We start from the raw sequence: 24,712 nt of genomic DNA, 5'->3' as shown, positions 1-24,712 counted from the left end.
TGTAGGGCAGCGGAGAGGATAACAGAATACAGAAAATCAGCATTCCTGTTTAGAAGTGCAGATCAGCCTCTGGAAGCAGAAGTGGTATTTGCAGCAGACAGGTTGTCCATCCTGAGGCTTCGGGTGTTGGACTAGGCTGATAAAGGAAGCATGGCCTCCAACCTACCTTATGGTGCTCAGACTAATGAGCAGAGGCCTCGTTACTACTAGCCTTCTCCCAGGCCCATATGTGCAGCAAAAGGGGCTTGACTAGAGGAGAAAAGCCCCACCCAGGGAGATAAATGATATAAATGCTCACGCGATCTTTCTTCATAATGACTGAGTCCCTTCACAATAAGGACCTAAATGAGGTACTCATCCTTGCCTTCTTAGCTTGGTGTGAGTGTAAGCATGGCGTTATTTCTGCAAGTAATGAAGGTTGTTGAAACTGTTGTGTAATTACACTCTGCAGGAGTGTGTGGTTGGTAAATCAGAAGAACACTAGCAAAACCAAGCAGCAGGCTGAGAAAGGATTCAGACACTTGTGGGCTAGAGAAACTCAGCAGGTATTAAATGAAGTTGAAATTGGTTGTTAAGCCCCAGAGACTGACTCTGGGTTAGCAGAGTAGTCTCTAGAGTGAAGAGATTTTATGACATCTGTTCCTCTAGTTCCCATTCCCCAAAGCCTGAAGTTTTTGGAGAAGCTAGAGATTTTATTTGGATTAGTCTCTGATGAAAATTGTCATTACAGTGCCATGTTTCCAGAGAAAATTATCATTAAGATGCCGTATCCTCCATGATGGCCACCTTGAATGAGATGCAGGTGATGAAGTCAGGCTGGTGTGTAGGAGAATTGAAGGACTGGGTGATAGATGATTTATGGTCATAAAGGTTGTATCCAGGACTAGCTTGGGGTGCAGCCACCATATAATCTTGTCCTCCATCCAAAAATCTACTAAGGCAATGAACTAAAACCTTCAGAAGGGAGAAAGAAGAGAGAACAGTAAACTAGAAATAAGCTTGTTTCCTTGCAGTTGTCTAGCAAAAAAACTTAAGAAACAGATTGAAACTCTACAGGAGAGTTTTCCCCACCCTTTTCACCACCCAGAAAGAATAACCATATGCCTATCTCTCAGAACCTTTACTCTTGAAGGGGAGAGATGGAGGGGGAAAGACAGCCCCAAGAGGAAAATCATCCCCAACTAATCTTTCTTTTTAACAGCTTTATTGAGCTCTAATTAAAGTATAAGATACTGCACAAAATTAAAGTGCACAACTTGATGAATTTTGACATATGCATGCACCACTGAACCATCACCATAATCAAGACAGCAAACACTTCCATCATACCAAAAAATTTCCTTGTGCCCCTTTGTAATTCACCCTTCCTTCTACCCCCATCTTCAGGCAAGCACTTATGTGCTTTCTGTCACTCTAGATTAGTTTGCTTTTTCTAGAATTTCATATGAATGAAATTATACAGTATGTACTCTGGATCAGTAGTTTATTTTTGTTCTTACTGTATAGCATTCCATTATATGGACACACCACAATTTGTTTATTCATCCACCTTTTAATGGCCATTTGGGTTGCTTCAAATTTTTGGCAACTGCAAAAATATAAAAGATACATAAAGCTGCTATGAACATCTGACAGAGGGCATAAAAGCAGGCCGATGTCTGACTACTGCTTGACCAGGTCAGGGCTGGTCTCTTCCATCCATGACAACTGTAAAGCCTTTCAAGCCTTTTCACTTACATGACATCATTAGATATTCAAAACAACCCTGTAAGGTAGGGGAGAACAGTTTTACGCACCATTTAAATGAGTGAGAAAATGTTGTTCACCTGCTGTGTTCAGGCACTGTGTTAAGTGCTGTGGAGTTCAGAAAGTATGCAAGATAGGCCCTGAGGAATCTTATACTCTAGTACTTTGTAGGTGAGGAAGTTGAAATTCCTTGCCCAAGGACACACAATTGAGAAGTGTCAGAGTGGGAAGCAGAGCCCAGGTAGTCAACCTCCTTGTCCAGTGTTCCCTCCATATACATGCTGCTTCTTGTGAGCCACTGGTTTTCAGGAACCCCATCATAATTGGATGCTCACCAGGGGGCAAAAGAAGTGGGGAGAGGAAAGAGGACCAATAACATGTATGGAAATTGCCTTGACCCTTAGTTCAACATTTACCTCTGAGGAGGGAATGATGAGGAAGGTGTCCTACTCAAGCTGGCTCAGGGTTTTCCCATCCTGTGTTATTTTGTGGATTTTGAGGATCAATGTTCTTTTTTAGGAGAAATTTATTTCTTCCTATATTTACCATATTGTGGTTGACCTTGAAGGTGGCCATGTCTGGAGAGACCTCCCTGGTAGCTGGCTCTTGTTCCCCAGAGTCCATGGGCAGCAGAGCTGGGAAGAGAAGGGAAACACAGCAAAAGTCTTAAACCCTGCTTTTGGGGTACCTGTGGCAGGGACAACATACAAGACTTCCACACATAAATTAGTACTTCATTCTTTTCCATGCTGAATATTCCATTATATAGATATGCTGATTTTGTTTCTCTGTTCACCAGCTGGTGGATATTTGGGTTGTTTCTACATTTTGCTTATTATGAGCAAAGCTGCTATGAATATTCAAATTTTGGTGTGCATGGGAGGGAGTGCATATAACAGGGACTGTAATGCCTATATTACAGGCCAACAGCATGAATGGCAAGACTGACAGGCCACTGGGGAACAGAGGAGTTTAAGAGGTTCAATCTGGGAAGACTGTCTGGAGGAGACAATGTTTGAGCTGCTCTTAAAAGCTTGTTTTTAATACAGGGAGAAGAGGGCATGGTGAGATGGACAAAAGGGTAGGTGGTAAGAGATAAGGAGAAGGTTTTCCAAGACAACAGAGAAAGATTAGACTTTCCTTAATAGAAGCTTTAGTATGAATTGGACTATCAGAGAGATTATGGAAGAGGGAAGGAAACTAACTTGTGTGAGTAGTTTCATGCTTCATGACTCTTTTTCAAACCTCACAAGTTTAACCTTATTTCAAAATAAGGTTTATTTTCTGGAAAAAAAACAACCTCAGGATCTGATTTCAGACAGTCCTAGCTCCTCCTAGTCATAGTATTCATGTGATTTTTAACCTTTCTAAGCATCAGTTTGCTCATACTAAAATGGAGACTACAATAGTGATCATTCATTTGTTCAGTAGAGGTGTGTCTAGGATGTGCTATGGCACATGGTGTTCAATGTATGTGTAAAATGACAGAAGCATTGCCAGAGAAAAGGCATTCTAGCAACCCATTCAGAGTTGTCTGCAAAATCCCACCCTCCTGGCAGCTATTTCTGGGTATCTTTTCAAGATATCTTTTAGGAAATGGCCCTCCTGGAACTGCTGCCTGACCAGGAGAAGACATCTGGTATTAAAACACCATCTGCCCAAGAGAAGTAGATTGATTCCACTTAGCAAGAAAGCTCCTTAGAAAAACTATAGAAAAAGTCTTGGCCACAGTTCTTTCAGAGACCTATCTAAGCCTGGGCAGAGCCAGGTGGCCCCCTGTCTAACATGAAAATACAGCCCACAGCATGGTCACTGCACATTGGGGCTTCTGCTGCTCTTGCTATACCTGCCACTTGGCCTATGCTGCTGGACAGGCCCCCACCCACACCAGGAACTCCAGGCACCGCCCTGGGGCACTAATGTTCAGAGGGCACCACATTTCCAGTCTGTGGCTTTAATCATGACTAATTGAATCTCTGCAGATGCCAAAATTGGCACCTGATTGAATTTTGAACTTTTGTTTAATTATCATCCACCTAAAAACTGCTTCTTCCCTTAGACAAACCTGTTAACTGTTTTCTCCCTTCTGAGACTGTGGGTTTTCTTTACCTCTGAAGCTTGGACTATAGAGCAAATCGCCCTTCTGGGAGACTCCTAGCTAAGTTCCAAAAAGGATGATGCAGACTTCCAGCCAAGATGGAGGCATAGGTAGACACACTGTGCCTCCTTGCACAACCAAAATAAGCACAATAATTTATAAACACAGTAACAACAGAACTGACAGAAAATTGAACTGTATGGAAGTTGGACAACCAAGGAGATAAAATAGACACATTCATCGGTAGGTGGTGTGGAGTCAGGCTACCCAGCAGAGAGGGGTCAAGGCACAAAAAGCAGTGGCACTGGGTGCACAAGTCACCCCAGGAACACTGGACAGCAGCAAGAAGACCTTGGCTGTGCAGGCGGCAGCTGGAAGACTCAGCGAGGTGGCAATTGTGAAGCGAGGCACTGCATGCAAGGCAGCTGGCTGACCAGGCAGTCTCACATTTGCACTCAGATAAACCAGGCAAAATTGGGGAGTGAGACAGACCACGCAACCCAGGGTCCTAGTGCCGAGAAATAAAGCCTCAAAACACCGATTGAAAACATCTATGGGGGTTGAGGTGCAGGGAGAGACTCCCAGCCTCACAGGAGAGTCCTTTGGAGAGGCCCACAGGGTCCTAGAATATATACAAGCCCACCCACATAGGAATCAGTACCAGAAAGGCCCAGTTTGCTTGGGGGAAGCAGCAGAAGGGACTGAAATCCGACAGAGAGCAGAGCCACCACCACTGTTCCCTCTCACACCTCTCCCCCACATACAGCATCACAACACAGCCACATGGGTTGCCCTGCCCTGGTGAACATCTAAGGCTCCATCCTTATACAAAACAGGTGCGAGAAGACAAAAAAAAAAATGGCCCAAATGGAAGAACAGATCAAAGCTCCACAGCAAATACAACTAGGTAACGAAGAGGTAGCCAACCTATCAGATGCATAGTTCAAAGCACTGGTGATCAGGATGTTCACAGAATTGGTTGAATTTGGTCACAAATTAGATGAAAAAATGAAGGCTATGCTAAGTGAAATAAAGGAAAATGCACAGGGAACCAATAGTGATGGGAAGAAAACTGGGACTCAAATCAAGGGAGTGGACCAGAAGGAAGGAAGAAATAAACAACCAAACAGAAAAAAATGAAGAAACAAGAATTCAGAAAAATGAGGAGAGGCTTATGAATCTCCAGGACACCTTTAAACATTCCAACAACCGAATTATATGGGTATCAGGAGGGGAAGAGGAAGAGCAACAAGTGGAAAAGTTATTTGAACAAATAATGGAGAACTTCCCCAATGTGGCAAAGGAAATAAACTTCAGGAAGTCCAGGGAGCTCAGAGAGTCCCAAAGAAATTGGACCCAAGGAGAAACACATCAAGGCACATCATAATTACATTAACCAAGACTAAAATGAAGGAGAGAATCTTAGAAGCAGCAAAAGAAAAGAAGAGAGTTACCTGCAAAGGAGTGCATGTAAGACTGTCAGCTGATTTCTCAAAAGAAACCTCGCAGGCAAGAAGGGGTGGAAAGAAGTATTCCAAGTCATGAAACGCAAGGACCTACATCCAAGATTGCTCTATCCAGCAAAGCTTTCATTTAGAATGAAAGGAAAGATAAAGTACTTCCCAGATAAGGTCAAGTTAAAGGAATTGATCATCACTAAGCCCTTATTATATGAAATTTTAAAGGGACTTACCTAGGAAAAAGGAGATAAAAAACATGTGCAGGAAAATGACAGCAAACTCAGTTATTAACAACCACACCTAAAACAAAAACAAACTAAGCAAATGACTAGAACAGGAACAGAACCACAGAAATGGAGATTACATGGAGGGTTAGCAACAGGGGAGTGGGAAGAGGGGAGAGGGGAAAAAAGGTACAGGGAATAAGTAGCATAGACAGTCAGTAGAAAATAGACAGGGAGGGCAAGAATACTATGAAAAATGTAGAAGCAAAAGAACTTACGACACATGGATGTGAACTAAACTGGGGGAATGTGGGTGGGAGAGGGTGTGCAGGGTGGAGAGGAGTGAAGAGGGGGAAATGGGACAACTGTAATAGCATAATCAATAAAACATTTTTTAAAAAAAAAAAAAAAGGATGAAGAGACGGAGGCAAGATGGCGACGGAGTAGGAAGGAGCAGATTCCAGTTCCTGTACACAAGGGAGAGAAACCTGTGGGCGGAGGAGAAGCCAGCAAGCCAGCAGTTGCCCAACATATATGAAAATAAGGGACCAGAAATCTCCACGGTCACAGAGGAACCAAATGGTAGGGAGTCAGCAGCAATACAGTAGAATCTCTGGGATGGAGCAAAGAGAGGAACAGCCAGGAATCTGGGGGTGCACAGTCCAGGGAGCAGTGCTCGGCGCACAGCACCCCTTGATGAGCGCCCAGCATTCCTTGACGAGCGTCCAGCGTTCTGGACCAGTGACCCATGCAAACCCCTATTTTGGATTCGTCTGGAAGCTGCAGCCTCACAAAACAAAGACAGGAGCTGAAGAGCTTTCGGCTGGTGCATGGTTGGGGGGCCAGCACCCGCGAGCAGTGTATCTGGGCGATTGCCGGGCGCGCTTGGGCCAACTTCCCCCGTGATGCTCCCTCCCTAGGATTTCGTGGCTGGGCCTGACAGGGGACCCAAACAAAGACAGGAGCAGAAGGCGCACAGTTCGGGGGATCAGTACACAACCTGCAGCGTGCCTTGACGTAGGAGTGCACAGCATTTTGCCGGCACCCAGCCCTCAGATCAGCTCCCAGCTTTCAGTTCATCTCCCTCAGACTATCTGGAAGCCACGGGCCTGCCGAGGGGTCCTGGGGAAAGAGCTGAGATCCTCAACTCCCTCTTTTTCTGGCCAAGCAAGGTTGGGTGCCAGGAGAGACTTGTTTGCTACAGTTTAAAGAGAGGGTGCTGAGGACTCTGTGCTTCCCAGCCCCGGAGATCTGATAGGTACAGTGTGGGGTTCTGAATCCAATAGACAAAACTGCCCAGTCGGCACCACATCCAACCTGGCAGAGAACCTGAGGTCGGGCAGAGGGCCTGGAGCTTCCCCACAGAACGGGGCAGGTCTGTGCTCTGTGCTTGATGAACCGGGAACCAGGCAACTTGGCCGGGGCACCCTGCAACCCAACCCACAGCAGTAACCCCTGGGAAAAGAGCACTGAGAGGAAATCCTAGTTGCGCATTGTAGGGAGTTCTGGAGAGGTGCCAACAGAAAAACCGGTTTGGCCAGTTTGAAACCAATAAGCAACGTTTCCTTCTTTTTTGTTTTGTTTCTTTCTTTTCTTTTTTTAAAATTTTATTTTACTTTATTTTATTTTTATTCTTTTTCCTTTCCTTTCCTTTGTCTTTTTGCTTTTTTAAAGTAATCTGTTATTTCTTTTAAATTTTATTACTGTTTTATCTTTTGATACTTTTGTCCTTTTTTTCAAATTTTCTGCTTTATTTCTTCTTCCTTTCTTTCCAAACTTATCACTCTTTCCTTCATTCCCCTACCTTCCTTTTTTCTTCCTTTTATTTCTTTCCTTGTCTTTTTTTTTTTTTTATCCACAAGAGACACAAACAACTTGAAAATACAAAAAGGCCAGAGCTGGATCCATAGACGAGGCCTCCCAACAGTAGAGTCAGAGAGACAAATTGCACTTTGCAGCAGGAAAGAAGCCACAAGTTGCTGCATATTTGGGTAGGTGGAAGCAGAGAATGACAGGATAACTGAAAGAGACTGCACCACTGAATTTCACAGGCATTCCACCACAAAAGTTCACACCATAAACTCAGGAATTCAAAACAGATCAATCTAAGAAGCTGAGGCTAACAAGAAGAGTTTCACAAACAATGGGAAGACAAACAAATAATCCCCAAATGAAAGGAAAGGAGGAACCCTCAGAAAGAATGTTAGATGAAACAGAGGCAAGTCAACTATCAGATATTGAATTCAAAGCACTAGTTATCAGGAAGTTCAAAGAGCTCACAATGAGCTACCAGAAACTACAGGGGAGCTACAACGTTCTCACCACAAACTATATAAACATGAAAAAGGAAATGGAAATTATTAGCAAGGACCAAGAGGAAATGAAGAATACAATTTCTGAATTGAAGAACACAGTTGAAAGTGTTAAAAATAGAGTTAATGAAACAGAAGATAGGATTAGTGAATTGGAGGACAAAGTAGAAAGCATCTCTCAGAAAGAGCAGGAAAGGGAAAAGAGGCTCAGAAAGAATGAAGAGGAATTAAGAGAAATGCAAGACCATATGAAATGTAATAATATCCGAATAGTAGGAATACCAGAAGGAGAAGAAGAACAAGGGATAGAAAACGTATTTGAAAGAATAATGAGAGAAAAATTCCCGAATTTGATGAGAGAAAAAATCACACAAATCCAGGAATCACAGAGAGTCCCAATCAAGAGGAACCCAAGGAGGCCCACTTCAAGACACATCATCATTAAAATGGCAAAATTCCAAGACAAAGAGAGAATCTTAAAGGCAGCAAGGGAGAAAAAAGAAGTAACATACAAGGGAGTCCCAATAAGGTTAGCTACTGAATTCTCAATGGAAACACTTCAAGCAAGAAGAGAAGGGCAAGAAATATTCCAAGTAATGAGAACCAGAGGACTACAACCAAGGCTACTTTACCCAGCAAGGCTCTCAATCAAGATAGAAGGCCAAATAAAGAGCTTCCAAGACAAAAGAAGTCTAAAAGAATATGCTTCCACCAAACCAGCTCTACAAGAAATACTAAAAGGACTACTTTAAGGAAAGGAGGGAAAAAAGAGATGTAGAGAGGAACACAGGTACAAAAATGGCAATGAATAAGTACCTATCAATAATAACCTTAAACGTAAATGGATTAAATGCTCCAATCAAAAGACACAGAATAGCTGCATGGATAAGAAATCATGACCCACACATATGCTGCCTACAAGAGACCCACCTCAGGACAAAAGACCAGCACAGACTAAAAGTGAAAGGCTGGAAACAAATTTTCCAAGCAAACAGACAAGAAAAAAAAGCTGGGGTAGCAATTCTCATATCTGACAAAATAGACTTCAAAAAAAGGGCCATAAAGAGAGACCCAGAAGGTCACTTCATAATACTCAAGGGAAGAATCCACCAAGAAGACATTAACATCATAAATATATATGCACCCAACAGAGGAGCACCCAAATATATAAAGAAAATCTTAGAGGAATTCAAGAAAGATATTGACAGCAACACAATTATAGTAGGGGGTTTTAACACCCCACTATCAAAAATGGACAGATCTTCCAAACAAAACATCAACAAAGATATTTATTGCAGCATTAAACAACACCCTTGATGAAATGGACTTAACTGATATATACAGAGCCCTTTACCCCACAGAAGCTAAATACACATTCTTTTCAAATGTACATGGAACATTCTCAAAGATAGACCACATGATAGGACACAAAACAAGCCTCAACAAATTCAAGAAAATTGAAATCATACCAAGTATTTTCTCTGACCATATGGGACTGAAATTGGAAACCAACCCCAAAGGAAAAAACCCAAAACACCCAAAATCATGGAGACTGAATGGTATGTTATTAAACAATGAATGGGTCAAGAATGAAATTAGGGAAGAAATCAAAATGTTTCTGAAAACAAATGAAAATGAACTCACAACAACCCAAAACTTATGGGACACAGCAAAGGCAGTCCTGAGAGGGAAATTTATAGCAATACAGGCCTACCTAAAGAAGATAGAAACATTTCATACAAACAACGTAACCCTACGCCTGCAAGAACTTGAGGAACAACAACAAAAACAGCCCAGAGCAAGTAGAAGGAAGGAAATAACCAAGATCAGAGCAGAACTAAATGACATAGAGACTAAAAGCACAATTCTAAGGATCAATGAATCCAGGAGTTGGTTCTTTGAAAAGATAAACAAAATAGACAAGCCTTTAAGTAGGCTCATCAAGAAAAGAAGGGAGAGGACTCAAATAAACACAATCAGAAATGAAAAAGGAGAGATTATAACTGATACCACAGAAATAGAAGGGATTGTAAGAAATTACTATGAAGAACTGTATGCCAAGAAATTGGAGAACCTAGGGGAAATGGACACATTTCTAGAAAAATATAATCTTCTAAAACTTAATGAAAAAGAAACAGAAAATCTGAACACACCAATAACAGCAAAGGAAATTGAAGCAGTAATCAAAAAACTTCCATCACACAAAAGCCCTGGACCAGATGGTTTCACAGGAGAATTCTACAAAGCATTTAAGGAAGAGCTAACCCCTATTCTCCACAGACTATTCCAAAAATAGTCTGTTTCCATCCAGAAGGATGGAAAACTCCCAAATTCTTTTTATGAAGCCAGCATCATCCTAATTCCAAAACCAGACAGAGACACAACAAAGAAAGAGAACTTCAGGCCAATATCGCTGATGAACATAGATGCTAAAATCCTCAACAAAATATTGGCAAATCGCATCCAACAATATATCAAAAAGATCATACACCATCACCAAGTGGGATTCATCCCAGGGATGCAAGGTTGGTTCAACATTCGAAAATCAGTAAATGTAATACATCACATAAACAAAAGCAAAGACAAAAATCACATGATCATATCAATAGATGCGGAGAAAGCTTTTGATAAGGTACGACACCCATTTATGATAAAAACACTCAGCAAAGTGGGAATAGAGGGAGCATTCCTCAATATAATAAAGGCCATATATGAGAGACCTACAGCCAATATCATACTCAATGAGCAAAAACTAAAAGCTTTTCCACTAAGATCAGGAACAAGACAAGGATGTCCACTTTCACCACTTCTATTCAATATAGTTTTGGACACAGCAATTAGGCAAGAAAAGGAAATAAAAGGCATCCAAATAGGAAAGGAGGAAACAAAACTGTCACTGTTTGCAGATGACATGATAGTGTACATGGAAAATCCTATAGACTCTACCAAAAAAAACTGCTCGAACTAATTAATGAATTTGGCAAAACAGCAGGATACAAAGTCAATATCCAGAAATCAAAGGCATTTTTGTATACTAACCATGAAACAGCAGAAGCAGAAATCAAGAAAAAAATCCCATTTGATATAGCAAAAAGAAAAATAAAATACCTAGAAATAAACCTAACCAAGGAGGTAAAAGACCTGTATGCGGAAAACTACACAGCACTGAAGAAAGAAATCAAGGAAGACACAAACAAATGGAAGCATATACCTTGTTCATGGATTGGAAGAATTAACATCATCAAAATGTCCATACTACCCAAAGCAATATACAGATTCAATGCAATACCTGTTAAAGTACCAATGGCATATTTCACAGACATAGAACAAACACTTCAAAAATTTATATGAAACCATAAACATCCCCGAATAGCAGCTGCTCTTTTGAGAAAGAAGAACAAAGTAGGAGGGATCACAATACCTGATATCAAACTTTATTACAAGGCCGCTGTAATCAAAACAGCCTGGTACTGGCATAAAAACAGGCACATAGACCAATGGAACAGAACAGAGAGCCCAGAAATCAACCCAACTCTCTACAGTCAATTAATATTCGACAAAGGGGGCAGCAACATAAAATGGAGTAAAGACAGCCTCTTCAACAAATGGTGTTAGGAGAACTGGAGCTATGTGCAAAAAAATGAAACTTGAGCACAAACTTACACCATACATCAAAATAAATTCAAGGTGGATATGACTTAAATATAAGCCATGACACCATTAAAGTCCTAGAGGAGAACATTGGCAAGAAAATCTCAGATATTTCACGCAGCAACTTTTTTACGGATATGTCCCCTAGAGCAAGGAATGTAAAGGAAAGAATAAACAAATGGGATCTCATCAAAATAAAAAGCTTCTGGGTGGCTAAAGAAAACAGTATTAAATTAAAAAGACAACCAACTGTATGGGAAAACATATTTGCCAACGATACCTCAGACAAAGGTTTAATCTCCAAAATATACAAAGAACTTACACGACTCCACTCTAAGAAGACATCTAACCTAATTAAAAAATGGGAAAAGGACTTGAACAGACACTTCTCCAAGGAAGACATACAGAGGATCCAGAGACACATGAAAAGGTGCTCAATAAGCTATCCATCAGAGAGATGCAAATTAAAACCACAATGAGATACCACTTTATACCAGTCAGGATGGCTATCATAAACAAAGCAACGAACAACAAATGTTGGAGAGGTTGTGGAGAAAAGGGGACCCTACTTCACTGTTGGTGGGATTGCAGACTGGTACAATCATTATGGAAAACAGTATGGAATTTTCTCAGAAAAATAAAAATCGACCTGCCTTTTGACCCTGCAATTCCACTCTTAGGATTATATCCTAAGAATCCTAAAACATCAATTTCAAAGAACCTATGCACTCCAATGTTCATAGCAGCACAATTTACAATAGCCAAGAGTTGGAAGCAACCTAGGTGCCCATCAGTAAATGAATGGATCCAAAAATTGTGGTACATATACACAATGGAATTCTATGCAGCAGAAGGAAAGAAGGAGCTCCTACCCTTTGCAACAGCATGGATGGAACTGAAAAGCATTATGCTGAGTGAAATAGGCCAGGTGTTGAAAGACAAATACCATATGATCTCACCTTTAACAGGAAGCTAAACAACAAAACGAACAAGCAAGCAGAATAAAAACAAAGACACTGAAATAGAGAACAAGGGGACAGTGATGAGAGGGGAGAGGGGAGGGGATTTAAAGGGAAAAAAGGAGAGGGATTTGGAGAAACAAGTATGAAGGACACAAGGACAAGAACTAAGGGGGACGGAAATGGGAGGGAGGTGAGGAGCACAGGGCAGGGTTGGCTGGGATGGGAGAAATAGAAAACTGTACTTGAAAAGTAACTAAATAAAATTATTGAGAAAAAAGAAAGAAAGAAAGAAAAAAAAGGATGAAGCAAGTGTCTAGGAGTCAAGGAAGTAAAAATGCAACCCAGGATGGAAGAAAATATTTGCAAATCTGGTAAAGATCTAGTATCTGAATATATAAAGAACTCTTACAACTCAACAATTAAAAAATTAAAAATGACTTAAGGATGTAAAAAGATATTAGTTTACGTTAGTTTATGTTTTCTTTCAAAAATGTTTTAAAAGTACTTTTAACTTTATAAAAAGATTGCCACCTTGTATTTTCTCATTTGGGGTTTATTTTTTCAGTTACTCCTATATTGAGAAAGATCTATTCATATCTATGTGTTGATGGTAGTTAACATCATTTAATCTACAGACATTAGTGTCCTGGCAAATTTTCAACAACCAGCTTTCCAGGACACAAAATATATGTAATAAATAGGTTCTGGTCACGAGTTCAGATGTATGAGGGTTGCTCCTTACCAAGCAATTCTCCAACAGCAGCTGCTGCCCTATTCAACTATTCAACTCAATTCTGACACTGTTGACCCAGAGTTAGCATCAGATTCCATAGGTTATGGGCTCACTCCCACAAGACTGCTCTGTTTCACATGCTAATTGAAAACCCAGGTTCTCACCTATGCTTCTAACTAACTCTAGATTGGGCCCTCCGATCTATAACTTAGATCGCTGTGTTGGGTTATGGATTAGGGGTTTAGTCCTACGAATCTGCACCCTTCCACTTCAGATGCCAACTGCAAGTCTAGGTTCTCATCTGTGTTTCTTACTGAATGGTAGTGAGTCAGGAGTTCTTATGATCCCCTTTTTATGTTCAATGAATTTGTTAGAGAAGTTCACAGAATTCAAAGAAGTATTTTACTTAACAGATTACTGGTTTACTAGAAAAGAATATAACTCTGGAATAGCCAGTTGGGAGAGACACGTAGGGCATGGTATGTGAGGAGGGCCCTCTTCAAGTGCACCATTCTCCCCAAATTTCCAGGTGATCACCAACCTGGAAGCTCTCTGAACCCTGTCCTTGGGGTTTTATGGAGATTTCTTTACACATGCACACTTGATTAAATTACTGGTCACTGGTGATGGAGTCAACCTCTAGGCTGTTTTTTCTTCCCTGAGGTCAGGTGGGCAGTTGGTGGGACTAAAAGTTCCAACTCTTTAAAATCACAGCTTGGTTCTCCTGGTAACACCCTTCAACCTTTGGTGAGGCGAAAACTCATCTCATTAATATAACAAAAGACACCTTTGTTGTTCTCATTCTGTAGGAAATTCTAAGGGTTTTGGTTCTGTGCCAGAGACAGGACTAAGACCAAATAATATATATTTCTTATTATAAATCAAAATATCACAGCATACATAACTTTACTATTAATTTTACTGAGTTAAAAATTATCTCACACAATTTACGAATAACTATTAATATGCAATGGTTTTTATGTAAATTCAGTATACCCATTGACTCACCAGAGAATGCTTTTATTGAGTTTTGCCAGAGATGTGTTGCTAATCTCTGATTAAAGATCATGGAGTTGAAGTAGTTCTGACATAAATGTTGTTGGATATTTTCATTTATGTTAAAAAATAAGGTGGAAGTAAAGCAATGAAGATCTATGTCAAACTCCATTCATTGGTTCTTGGCATGACAACTCCACCAATCAAACAATACTTTTCAAATACTGGAGGAATATTTTCTCAATTTTTGTGCTACTCACAGTAAACAGGTGTAGACATGATGCATGTTGAAGTTTAATCACCATTATTGGCATTTTTCATCATTTTTATTAAATCACCTCAAAAGAGGCTTGGTTTATAGTGTTTGCTCATTTTTGTTGTATAAATACTTGCACTGTGTCTGATTTAACTCTTCTAATAGGATATTATTGAACAGAATTGAAAAGAGGTGCTCAGTAGAACATGTTACAGTATTTCTACTACACAGATATAATACAAAGGTAAATGACCTCAAGAGCATAGATTACCATATAACAATTAGTTTGGTGTATTTACTACTTTTATTTCTTTTTTTTAAATTAATTTATTTTTTATTGATTATGCCATTACAATTGTTCTATTCCCCCCTTCATTCCCCTCCACCCTACCCCCCATCCCCACCATTACCCCCCCCTTTAGTTTATGACCATATGCCTCAAGTTCTTTAGATTCTATATTTCCCACACTATTCTTGCCCCCCATCTATTTTCTATCTACTATCTATGCTACTTATTTTCTGTACCTTCTCCCCCCTTCTCCTTCTCCCACTCCCCTGTTGCTAACCTTCCTTGAGATCTTCATTTCTATGTTTCCACTCCTGATCTAGCTGTCCTTTAAGTTTGCTTTTGTTGTAGGTGTGGTTGTTGATAACTGCGAGTTTGCTGTCCTTTCACTGTTCATATTTTTTATCTTCTTTTTCTTAGATAAGTCCCTTTAACATTTCATATAATAAGAGCTTGGTCATGATGAACTCCTTGAATTTCATCTTATCTGAGAAGCACTTTATCTGTCCTTCCATTCTAAATGAAAGTTTTGCTGGATAGAGCAATCTTGGTTGTAGGTCTTTGGATTTCATGACTTGGAATACTTCTTTCCAGCCCCTTCTTGCCTGTAAGGTGTCTTTTGAGAAATCCGCTGATAGTCTGATGGGAAGTCCTTTGTAGGTGACTGTCGCCTTAGCTCTTGCTACTTCTAGGATTCTCTCCTTCATTTTAATCTTGGCTAATGTAATGATGATGTGCCTTGGTGTGTTCCTTCTTGGGTCCAACTTCTTTGGTACTCTCTGAGCTTCCTGGGTTTCCTGGAAGTCTATTTCCTTTGCCAGATTGGGGAAGTTTTCCTTTATTATTTGTTCAAATAAGTTTTCCACTGGTGGCTGTGCCTTTCCCCCTTCTGGTACCCCTATAATTCTGATGTTGGAGCATTTAAAGATGTCCTGGAGGTTCCTAAGTCTCTCCTCATTTTTTTTGAATTCTTGCTTCTTCACTCTTTTCTGTTTGGCCATTATTTGCTTTCTTCTGGTCCACTCCATTGATTTGAGTCCCAGTTTCCTTTTCATCACTGTTGGTTTCCTGTGCAATTCCATTCATTTCAATTAGTTTCACCTTCATATGTTTCTCTAATTTGTGGATATAATCAACCAGTTCTGTGAGGATCCTGATCACCAGTGTTTTAAATTGCATCTGAGAGTTTTGCTATTTCTTCATCTCTTAGATTTATAGGCTCTGGGGCTTTGAGATCTTCTTGAGCCATTTTTGGTCTGTTCTCACCTGTTAAGTCTGAGGAGCGGAGACTTGGACTCCCAGGTCGCTGGGTTGTGACGCTGTATGTGGAGGCGGGGTCAGAGAGGGGAAATGGCGACCCCCTCTGCTGCTGCTCACCACTGGGGTCTGCTGGGACCCATCCAATCGCCCACTCCCTCACTTGTCTATCTGCGCATGAATGTGCGACCACCGTCAAATCTTGGCCCTGCTCCCTCGCTGTTTCCCTGTGGTTGCTGGCTCAGTCGCTCACCAGGTCCAACCCTGCACCTGGGTTCCGCGCGCCCGAGTCTGTCTGACCGAGTTTTCCTGTGCAACCCCACTCCGCTGCAGCTGCTGGTTTCGCTCCTCTTACCAGTCAGGCTGAAGAATTTGTCATTATCAGACTTTCAAAAAGTTCAATTTTCTGTGTTCTGGCTATGTTTTCTATTGCTAATATTTAGTTGTCTCTAAACTTAGTTGTGTGAGAAAGCACGGCGTCTCCACCTATGCCTCCATCTTGGCGGAAGTCTCCTACTTTTATTTCTAATGTAATTAATTTTGTTGTAAGTGTGCATAACTTAATTTTGAATAATGGCTGTGTTTAATAACCAGGTTCCAAAAGCTGTAGTACAAGCTGGCGCCAGTAAGGCTCTATAGGTTACAGAATGTAGAGATGAGGTGGTGAAAATCTGAGATGGAATGCAAGGACCCAGAGACCCTGGACCAAGATCTGTTGTAGTAACTGGTAAGACCCTGAACTATTTCCCTTTAGGGAAAAAGCTAGTGCTTTTGATTTATGCATGGGAGGACAGTCATATGATGGTAGCCAAATATTTTTCAGCAGAGAGAAGTTTAATGAAAATATAATAAGATAGTATATATAAATCTTGTATAGCCACACTATTGGTGTGATAATTTAATGGGTCAATAGCTGGGCTACGGGGTGCCCAGACATTCTGGGTGTGTATGTGAGGGTGTTTCTGGGTGAGATTAATACTTGAATCAGGAGACTGAATAAAGCAGGTTGCCCTCCCTCAAATAGGTGAGCCTCATTCAATCAACTGAAGACCTGGATAGAACAGAAGGCTGATTAAGAGGGAATTCCTGCTGCATGACTGTTTGATGTAGGACAGTGGTCTTTTCCTGCATTCAGACTCAAACTGAAAAACTGGCTCTTCTTGGGTCTCAAGTGTCCAGCTTTCAGACTGGAGCTTACACCATCAGATCTTCTGGTTCTCAGGCCTTCAGACTCAAATCGGAACTTATACCACCAGGTCTCCTTGGTCTCTAGCTTGCCAACTGCAGATGTTGGATCTTCTTAGCCTCCATAATCATTTGAACCATTTTCTTATAATAAATTCTCCTCTCTCCATCTGGCTCTGTCTCTCTCTCCCTCTGTGTGTGTGTATGCGTGTGCGTGTGTGTGTGTGTGTGGGGGTAGTTGAGTAACATGGGTTTGGAATGTGTAGTCCATTTATACATGGATTTTTCTCAATAAATAATGTAAATGTATTTTCTCTACCTTATAATTTTTAATAACATTTTCATTTCTCTAGCTTACTATATTATAAGAATATAATATATAATACATGTAATATACAAAATGTGTGTTAATTGACTCTTTTATGTTATAAGTAAGGCTTCTGGTCAACAGTAGGCTATTAGTAGTTAGGTTTTGAGGAGTCAAGAGTTATATGCAGATTTTTGACTGCAGGGTGTGGTCAGTGCCCCTAACCTCTGTGTTCAAGTGTCAGTATATATTCTGTTTCTCTGGAGAACCCAGGCTGATGCAGGTAGATCCATTTATAGGTATTTGCTGACATTGACTGCTTTTGACATAAACACTCTTACCATTCGAAGTGTAAGTCTTAATGGTAGCAGCCCCCATCTCCACTTTAAAAGCTAAAAGAAACCACCCATGCCCTAGTTCTGCCCTTGGTACCACAGTTGGAATATGTGACTTCAGTTGGTCAATAGCACTTACCTGGGGTTTTGACTCAGCAGAGAATAATACAAAGGCTCAAAGACAGAGATTGTTGGTGGCAGCAGGAGAGATTGTTACCAAGCAGACCGGGGCAGTTCATGTGGTGCCTTGGTGAATGACCCAATAAGCAATGCTGGAAGGAGCAGATCTTTATTTGCAACATTCCAACCTTGGAGTGGCTCAAAGCACCTTAGCTCAGATCCCTCCTTTCCCACAAGAGCCAGCACTTCCCATGCTTCCTATCAGGCTACTAGCCAAAAGCATCCCCAGAAATCTCCCATGTCCTTATCTGTGCAGCATCTGGAATACACTGCTATCAGCCTCCATATAACAGTCCAAAAAAGCATGTGCTATGTTACTCTGGATCATGGTGAAATTCAGGAAAGGCACAGGTCTTTAAAATCCAGGTAAAATCCAGATTCTCCCTTGTCACTGCTCTCTTTCAAACCACATGGCAAAAATCCCTGACTATAGACAGCATGTCTCCTTCTTCACTATTACCCCCAACGTGGCAAAGTTCCCAAGAAAGAGAAAACTTCTCATGGCACTCCTACTCCCTTCCAAGCCACATGGTCAAGCATGAGAAACAGCTCTCACACCAAGTTAAAATCCCAAGATATGGAAGCAGCCCAAATATCCATCAGTACATGAGTGCATAAAACAACTATGGGATATTTACACAATGGAATACTATTCTGCCATAAAAAGGAAGAAAATTTTACCCTTTGTGACAGTATGGATTGACTGGGAGAACATTATGCTAACTAAAATAAGCCAACAGAGAAGGACAAACACCATACGATTTCACTCATATGCTAATAGGCAAAATAGAGACAGACTCAGAGAGAGCAGCATGACAGCTAAAGGGGATTTGGGGTGTGGAGGGATTGAGCAAAAAGAAAGAGGACTCATGAACATGGACAACAGTGTAATAACCGTGGTATGGGGAGGGGAGTATAAGGGGACTGAAGTAATAATTTGTTTTTAAACAAATAAATCATGGTTTATTTTTCAATTACAGTTGACATACAATATTATGTTAGTTTCAGTTGTACTAGTGATTAGTTTCAGTGATTAGATATTATATAACTTACCCAGTCTTCTGCTGCTAGCATTCTCATCCTGGCTTCAAAGCCTAGATACTTGCTAGGGACCTGTGGTCTCTGAAGTGTCCAGGATGCATGCACCCACCAGGTTGGCAGGCCAAACCCTCCACTGCATGATACTCTCTGCCTGCTGAGCCTCATGCCTGAGCCCACAGGTACACAGATGGCTACCTGGATAGCTCCTCTGCTCATTCACGTGATCTATATCTCACCATATTTCAATGCAAAGCAAAAGTTCAAAGATAAAAATTAATGTACAAATGCACAATTCGCTTGTCCATGAAGTTGGCCCCTCCCACCCGTCCCACATGCTTTCTTCTGAAGCTCTAGAAGAAAGACCTGACATCATAACCCACTGGACCGCACATTCATAACCAAGTGTGGCCCCACATTCTTCACCTGGAACCACTCAGGACTCGGTCTAAGTGGATGAGGAGCAGGTGGAAACCTCTCCTATCACTGCCCTCCACAATATACAGCACCTGATTTTTTGGCTCCAACTCTGCTGTGTACTCAGTTCAGGGATTTCATGCCGAGCAAGTGAAAATATGTGCCCACAACAAGGAGGCAGTAACACACAATATGTTTTATTTGGGGAGCACTTTGACAGGTTTGTATGCAGGGGGAATCCCACCCAGCATGAGGCCCTTCCAGAGACAACAGGAGGGGGTCCCTATCCAGAAGGGGAAAGGGCAGGTAGCTCTAGGGGGAGAATGGACACAGTTGGGGACCTTAAGTGTCTAGTGATTCTTCTCAGCAGCATGGTGAGGGGGCTCTGGGTCAGAGAAGCCAGAGGGCTACGGTGAGTTGAGCTTGTTCATACCCCCATCCCACCCAAGGGTCTGTCTTCTCCATGGCGAGAAGATGGTGATGCACATATCACACTATGCAGTGCAGGCAGACTTTAAATGGTTAAAATGTGCTTACTTCAGCTCTAATTTAAACAGTTGCATGTGTGAAAACTGGAGCTGGGTCAGGTAGTTTTTGAACAAGTGGTCCAGCCTGCAGTGCAGCAAAAAACACAGGGACAAATAATCTGGGCATCTTTGGTTCATTTATATAAAACCATGCTCACATATACTCTCATGAAGTCAATCTTTCTCCACAGAAGAGCCAAGAATCTGTTGTCCTTGTCACTGGTTTAGCCTTCCTTGGGTCAATCAAGGCCATCAGCCTAATATTTGGAAAAGAAATGCAAGCAATGGGAGTCAGGAAAAGATTCTAAAAGCTGACCAGCGTCCTGCTCATTTTCCTCCAACCAATGCCTGAGGTCCCTTGGGAAAAACGAGCACTCAGGCACCCCCAGCCCTGCTCCCCATCCCTAGCTTCCTCACACACATGCATTCAGGGTCGGATCTCTGGCCCTGAGCCCTTGTCATGAGCAGTGATCAACTGTCTGTTTGGCTCTCAAACTGTCTCAGAACACAGAATATTCCAAACCAACTGTCACATGACAGCTGCCAAGAACCAGCAGTTATTTTAACTGACCGGCCCTGGAAGAGCAGTAAATGCAACCAAGTGGGAAAGCGGCCAGCTGGGCAGGTGCTTTGCTGTGTCAATATGTTAAGTCTGTAAGGTCCTGACACATGGCTGATTCAAGATTTTAGCTCTACTGTCTGCTCAGCCTTGACTGAGACCTGATGAGCCTGACAATGGCTGCACTTGCACTTTTTTTTAAAGATTTTATTTCTTTTTAGAGAGCGGAGGGATGGGAGGGAAAAAGAGAGGAAGAGGAACATTGATTGGTTGCCTCTCATATGTGCCCTGACCAGACAGAACCCACAACTCAGGCATGTGCCCTGACCAGGTATCTAACCCGAGAACTCTTCACTTTGTGGAATGATGCCCAACCAGCGGAGCCACACCTGTCAGGGCACTTGCACTTGGCTTTTAAATGAATCTTTTAATCTGTGCTTGTAGCAATATACTGATTGCTACATGATTTTCCACATGTAAATGAAAAGAATATCGCTTTGCCTTTTCAATTTTCTGTTACTTGTGAAGTAGCATTAAAGAACTACAACTATTAATTCTGAATCAACTGAAAGATGTAATTTCCACAGTACCTTTGAGTAATTTGTAGGGTGCACCCAGTATTTGGCAGGATGTAGTTTTTTCAAAACCACTGTCAGTATATTTGACTGCTCCTACCTGAAGTACTTTGACCCAGCAGGACAGATTGCATCATTGCTAACTCTCTCCAGACTCTCCATAAAGAGAGACAGCAAGAAGAGCATTATTAGAGAGAAGGGCTCACCCCTACTTCTGGCACCAGTGAGTCTGCTGGCTGCCACTAGATGACCCTGTTCTTTTATCTGGATTCAAAGGATTTTCCTAGAGACCCAGTGGCCATAGAAATAAACACAGTAGACAATTACCTCTCCCCACATCCACATTCTCATTTCAGGACACAGAGTTAGGGTGGCTATAGAGACAAAAGCCAACACACATTCTTATTCAGCTAGTTGGTGGTTCCAGAATACATACAAATATTGCTGATGCTTGAGGCATCTGCAGTCATAGAAAACATTGTGATGGTGAGATCAAGTTGTGCAAATGTACGAGAGTTGTTTTTGTTTGTTTGTTTGCTTACAATTTATGAGTTAAAAAGAATAAATATAAGTATTGACTCAAAGGTCAAAGACACCAAACCAGTTGAAAGGTTTTTCCTGGAGCATGTACCTCTGAAGTACATTGGGCTGCCAATTATAAAATACTTAAACCAAGGAAATAATTGGTCCTGAGAAAAAAAGAACTCCTCATCCAGTTTATAATGGATGCTCTCATTGGAAGATGATCTTTTCTATTAGCTACCACTAGTAAAGACCCACAGTAAATACCAAGCCACCACATTATGGTTGTTCTGTATGCTATATATACCAAACGCTGTCAGACTCTCATATCTGAATTAAACTGAATTGAATAGTTGGAAAAAAGGGAAATATATAGTTGGAGAAAGGGGATTCGTTACTTGAGCAGCAGATGTTTTGACTTCAGAAGTTACCCTTAACAGGTTCTCAGATGGAGCCAGTGGAACACAGAACAACTACCAATCCCTTGGTCACTGCTAACCATGAATGACTCATGGAGCTTTAACAGGTGCAGAGAAGGGACCAGAGGGGGACCAGAGGGTATGGGGGTGGTTAGTTAACAAGTATGGACTGAGCCCCTGTTGGGCCATCCTACTGGGTGGAAGACAGAAGGCAAATGGGAGAAGCAAAAAAAAAAAAAAAAGAATACAAAGGGTCTTTGTACAGCTTTCTTGTGCATATTGGATATTGAGTAACCTACAGTTATTCAAATTAGTCATTGAGTTATTCAAATTAATATTTGAATTTTTACAGAGCTTTCAATTCAACCATAGGTTGGGTGCACTATGTTGAGTGGCAGAACATACATTTAATAAACAAACCCATTTAATAAACCCTGGTGTATTTTGACTGCTCCTGGGAAGCCTGGCTTATTTCACTTATCATAATGCTCTACAGTTCCATCCATGCTGTTGCAAAGGTAGGAGCTCCTTCTTCTCTCTGCAGTGTAGTAGTCCATTGTGTAAATGTACCATAGTTTTTTGATCCACTCATTTACTGATGGGTAAAACATGTTTTGAATCAAAGGTTAACAATCCCAAGACAAATATAGATGACCCCTGTTGAAAGGCAGGAGTTTTTCTGGAGCATTACCTATCAAGTTCATTGGGAAGCCAGTTACAAAATACTTAATCCCAGGTATGAAATTGTAAGGGAAAGACTTCACCATCCAGTTTATAATGGGTGCTGTCATTTCAAAATATCCTCTTCAATCAGATATCAAATGATAAAAGAGTCTCACAAGCTCAACATTAACCTAAAACATCAAGGGCATTGTAGATGTCTTGCAAATTGTATATTATTTGATATTTAGATCTGAATTTAATTAAAAAAGAAACCATTAAAGTAACATTTTTATATGACATCAATAATTGGGGACCTTACTTGAGTCACAAATGTTTTGACTTCAGAAGTTGCATTTAACAGGGTCTCAAAGTAAAGTGGACACAAAATAACTTGTCAGTACCTTTGTGGTCACTAATTGTGAAATACTCAGGTGGGGAGAGAGCTCCACCCACAACCCCCACCCCACCCCCAGCTGCCACAGATGAGAATAAGTCTACCAAGACATTATGTACTTGGGGAAGAAAGGTGGCCAATCTCTCAAAGGAGAAGGGCCAGGAGCCTTTTCCTCAATGGGGTTTTATTGGGTTTAATTAGCACAGGAATACAGGGTGTATATGTAAAGCTCATCAGTCATTGTCAGGCAGTAATGATCAAACAATAGCTAACATTCAAAGAACTCTGAGGGCTTATTTTGAGTCAGGGTCAGACAGCTAAAGGGCCATAAAACTTTGGGGAAACAAAGTCATTTTATGTTAGGACCCTTATCATTTAAATTGAGGGTATTAACAAAGTAGGTTTCATAAGATTTTATGCATTCTTCCTCAGGCCTAATCACCCAGGTAACCTCCCCTTTCCAGCACAGGGCTGCACTGCCCTCTGTCATTGTTTCAGGCTTAAGTCAGGCAGAGGAAGTAAGGCAGCCAAGAGATTAGGAAACTTATTGCAGACAGAATGAGGACTCAGGCTATGTCAAAGCCAAGGGGTAAGAGTCCATCACCCCCTTTTTCTATAGCTCCCCAAGGCCTTCCCTGAGGGCCCCTTCATGACCATGCCTGTCTTAGGTTGTCCCTCTCTTGAGGAATCTTACCCTTCATTGGCTTGGGGCCAAGCAGGATAAAGTAAAGGGGGCAGAGGCAGCACTCCTGCCAGACAGATAAGCTTTGTCCTCTTAGTGGCTTACAGTTCCAAGGTTTTTTTTACTCAGCCTTACCATGGGAGTTTACAGCTTCTGAAACCAGGTGGGGAAGTTCCCAACACTCAGGGAAGCTGCTCTTGTTTTGGACAAAGTGCTAGTGTATGTAAAGGTGGTTGGCAAGCATGGACTGAGCTGCCAGGCCATCTTACTGGGTAGAAGACAACAAGGAGAGGAACAGGAAAGAAAGAAAGCAGAGTCTGTATAGTTTTCTCTTACATACAAGGAATTTAAAAATTACAGAGGCTTCTACAGCTCAGGTTACACACATACTAACTAAAAGGGCTTTCATCTTTATGTATAACCTTTAATTCATTTGGAATTTCCCTTTAAAATAACAAGATTAAGTACTAGATGGAATAAAAACAAAAACCAAGTTAATCACTTCCTTCTTGAATATGTGAACAGCCAGAGAAAGGCAAATAATTGTGGTAAGATTCCATTTTTAGGAAACATCCAGAATAGGTAAAGGAACACAGACAGGAAGCAGATTAGAGGTGGCCAGGGGCTGAAGAAGGGAGCAATGGGGAGTGGGTGCTTTTGTTAAAGGGTTTCCATTTGGAGAGATAAAATATTTTACAAATAGGTAGTGGGAATGTTTGCACAGCCTCGTGAATGTACATAATGCTCACGACTTGCACAATTTAACACAAACACAGTTCATGATGTGTAACTTACAACTTGAACTAAATTAAAAGATACAATATTTAATACAAAAATATAAACTATAAATAACACCAAAAACAGTGATGAAAGAAAGGGTCAGGGAAGTTCTGGTGGGAGAGCAGCTGAAACACGAGGCTCTATAGCT

At 41.2% G+C, this 24,712-nt stretch overlaps 1 protein-coding gene across 1 annotated transcript in view; it reads right to left on the bottom strand.

Annotated features, from left to right (window-relative positions):
• Nucleotides 1-756: 756 nt before the first annotated feature.
• Nucleotides 757-24,712, bottom strand: part of TMPRSS5 (transmembrane serine protease 5) — a 111,201-nt gene continuing 87,245 nt past the window's right edge. Inside the window, 2 exon segments of the mRNA XM_053670402.1 lie at nucleotides 757-954; nucleotides 2,293-2,381. Of these exon segments, the coding sequence (XP_053526377.1) occupies nucleotides 757-954; nucleotides 2,293-2,381 (287 nt within the window).

The sequence above is a fragment of the Artibeus jamaicensis genome, unplaced genomic scaffold, assembly GCF_021234435.1.
Source record: "Artibeus jamaicensis isolate MK-2021 breed Jamaican fruit bat unplaced genomic scaffold, CSHL_Jam_final contig_585, whole genome shotgun sequence".
Taxonomy (NCBI): domain Eukaryota; kingdom Metazoa; phylum Chordata; class Mammalia; order Chiroptera; family Phyllostomidae; genus Artibeus; species Artibeus jamaicensis.
The sequence above is the reverse complement of the archived record's forward strand: the minus strand, read 5'-3'. Positions and strand labels throughout refer to the sequence as shown.